The sequence below is a fragment of the Silene latifolia genome, chromosome 4 (assembly GCF_048544455.1).
Source record: "Silene latifolia isolate original U9 population chromosome 4, ASM4854445v1, whole genome shotgun sequence".
In the NCBI taxonomy this organism is placed as follows: domain Eukaryota; kingdom Viridiplantae; phylum Streptophyta; class Magnoliopsida; order Caryophyllales; family Caryophyllaceae; genus Silene; species Silene latifolia.
The window spans coordinates 16,628,693-16,631,783 of record NC_133529.1 but is presented as its reverse complement, the minus strand read 5'-3'; the positions used below and the strand labels follow the sequence as shown (position 1 = coordinate 16,631,783).

At 35.2% G+C, this 3,091-nt stretch overlaps 1 protein-coding gene across 1 annotated transcript; it reads left to right on the top strand.

Annotated features, from left to right (window-relative positions):
- The first annotated feature begins 1,886 nt into the window (after positions 1-1,886).
- LOC141652112 (uncharacterized) lies at positions 1,887-2,485 on the top strand. The gene has a single exon (XM_074459749.1). It carries the CDS (start codon positions 2,184-2,186, stop codon positions 2,430-2,432), a length of 249 nt encoding a protein of 82 aa, XP_074315850.1. The 5' UTR covers positions 1,887-2,183; the 3' UTR covers positions 2,433-2,485.
- Positions 2,486-3,091: the final 606 nt, after the last annotated feature.

Here is a 3,091-nt window from a genome sequence, read left to right as displayed (position 1 = left end):
TTGACCACGGCCAAACATTGAATTCCAACGTTTGATCCACGCCAAACATTGAAATCCAACGTTGGACCATGGCCAAACGTTGAAATCCAATGTTGGACCATGGCCAAACGTTGGAAATCAATGTTTGGTCCGTGGCAAACGTTGGTTTCAACGTTTGGACCGTGGTCCGACGTTGGTTTCAACTTTGGCCATGGTTCATCTTTCAGGGGACATTTTTCAGATTACGCAACAAATTCTAACATTCGCTACTATTAAGTTAATACGTCAATTAATTCAACTATCGAATAGAATGAACGATGCGCAAAAAAAAATTGAAAAATTAAGCAAATGATTAAGTTGTTTACATACCGTTGAATCGAGATCCGACATATTGTTAATTGTTGTTGTTGTTGTTGTTGTTTTTTGTTTTTTATTTAGTTGAATTTGAGAGAATTTTTTTTAGAGAGATAAAGTCAAAAGGGCATTCATCGTCTTTTTTATGAAAAACGTCGTCGATATTTACTAAAACGTCGTCGATATAAATCACCCCCTAAATAAAATTGAATGGGTCCCGCGCCTTTATCTTTTATAGGCCTGGAATAATGGAACTTGACGGCGGATGGAGTGTCGGTCTACATATGGCAGCTTGATTGTCAAATTTTAACATCTTTATATTACTAGAAGAGTAGAAGCTTCTTTTAAACATGAATAGAGTAATTTCTACATCACAGATCAAAGTCAGCTACATAGACCATTGTTTGAAATGTTGTACTAGCAAATTACTTGCCAACTCAATTTTCTTAACTGAAAAATAAATGAAGACCATACCAAATAAATAACCGTCTTTACTTTTGTTTAGGGATAAAATTGGAACATATATGATAAATATTTTCCCTATTAAAATTTACGTTACACGAATAATTGACTTGGGAATTGGGATTATATCTGTGTCAATAGAGAGCACTAACCCAGTTTTTTTTTTTTTTTTTTATGACGAGAGGGTTGAATCCCCCGGGCCCATGCATTCCCGCACCACCAGTTTTCGTGTTGAATACATATATATATAAATGAATAATTTAAGGATGTTGAGCTTCAACACTAGGGATGTCATTGGGGCGGGGCGGTAGTGGATATAGGCTCCCCCGTACCCTACCCACCAAGAAAAACTCTTACCCATCCCCGCCCCGCCACCCGTGGCGGGTACAAGTTTCCAAAACCATCCCCACCCCAACGGGTGGAAATATAAAACCGTACCCGCCCCGCTTACCCATTAACCCGCTACACCATAAATGTATTCGATAATTTTTTTTCGTAAAAGTTAGTTTAATCATATTAATTTCCATTTTTTGACTTTATCTTTATAATTTAATTTTTTCACCAAATAAATTAGTAAAAAACTTTATAAAATATCTATTATTCACATTATATTTTAATTATAACTAAATAAGATTTATAAAATTATCATAATCCTACTAATTTTTTAAATTATTGGCGGGTAGGCGGGTATTAGGTGGGTAAGATGCAAAATCCATCCCCGCCCCATGACCCATGGCGGGTACAATTTTCGTATTTTAAATGCACCCGCCAAAGCTTACCCATCCCCACCCCAACCGGGGGCGGGTGCGACGACTGCACTACTGCCCGCTGACATCCCTATTCAACACCTTTCGATCTAAGATTGTATAAACTTAAATAAAAATTTGCCACCGATTTATGATCCATCGTGTAAAAGTGAGTATCTAGTCATAGTTTCTAAAGGACAGCAATATGGCAAATAGCCATAGGAAAGACTATGGAAGGTCTATGTTGTATTGTACGCGTTCGTTCGTGATGTGAAGAAAACTAGTAGTTGAACCAAAATAAAAAGCATGGAATAAACTTCTCCAATATAACAAAGCATAAAATAAACGGTCCAAGCCAAGTAGATTCAACGCGGTAGACTTTTCCTTAATACGCCCCCTTGATCCCTTATCCTCCATACTATATATACCAAATTTTATGCATGAAACAATCCAAAGGAATCAACAACTCATACCAATAACCCATTCAATCTTCTACTTCCTACAACTTCTTCCCAAAATTCATCATCACCATCATTTCTCCTTTTCTTTGTCAATCACAAGGATACAGAAATAATACGAGCCTATAGAACAGATCCTATTCAAATAAACTCGAATCTTCAAAACCAACCCATCAAAATAAAAATGGCAAACGACTACGGAAGCTCGTGGGCAGACCAATGGGACCCAGAATCCTCATATGGTAAAAACAACAACCACCATAATGACAGCAAGAGCAAGAAGAACGATGGCGGCGCGAAGAAGAAGGTGGAAGAAGGGTTAACAAAGACCAAAGAGGTTGCTTCTAATGGGTTTAAGAAAGTCAAGCATGGTACTTCTTTGGGTTTTACTTGGATTAAGGATAAATGTACCAAAACCACCCAAAAACATTGACTTTCTTTCTTTTTCCTTTCATAATCACATCGCTCTTTTTTTTTTTTTTTACCGTTTATATAGTTTACCTTATACTCTAGTTTATAGTTATATCATCGTTTTCATGTGTAGTACATGGACTACATAAGTTGATTGTAATGATATTAGTATTACTAATTTTCTCAGTTTGATGATTTTGTTTTATATCTTCTTGTAATAATCCATACAACGGACTGCGGAGTATGTTTTTTGTATACATCCATTTGTATATTTGATTTTTTTTTTCTTAAATTTTTTTTTTTGTAATTTTTGTTTTAATGCATCTGTTCATTGTACATTTGATTCGCTTCTTATAATATTTTGAAATTTTCTTTTCTAAATACTTTGCACTCTTTGTGTAATTTTTACCCTTAGCTCTGTTTGGTAAAACTAACTAAAAACGTAGCTGAAAAGCTGACTGAAACCTAAAAAGGTGATAAAGTGGCTGAAAATTAGGAGCGGATAAGGTAATTAATTATATAGAAAAATGGTTGACAAACTAACTGATAAGGTAACTGATTTTGTAAATTGACGTAAAAGGATATGATAATTATTTAACGTAGTTGTTCTTTCATGGACGTAGTTAACTTTTTCATGGACTTTTTGTCATTTGTTTTCCATTCCTTACCCTTCTCCCAAAA

Excerpts from the sequence above, each read along its gene's own strand:
- LOC141652112 (XM_074459749.1), top strand. The coding sequence starts at position 2,184 with ATGGCAAACGACTACGGAAGCTCGTGGGCAGACCAATGGGACCCAGAA.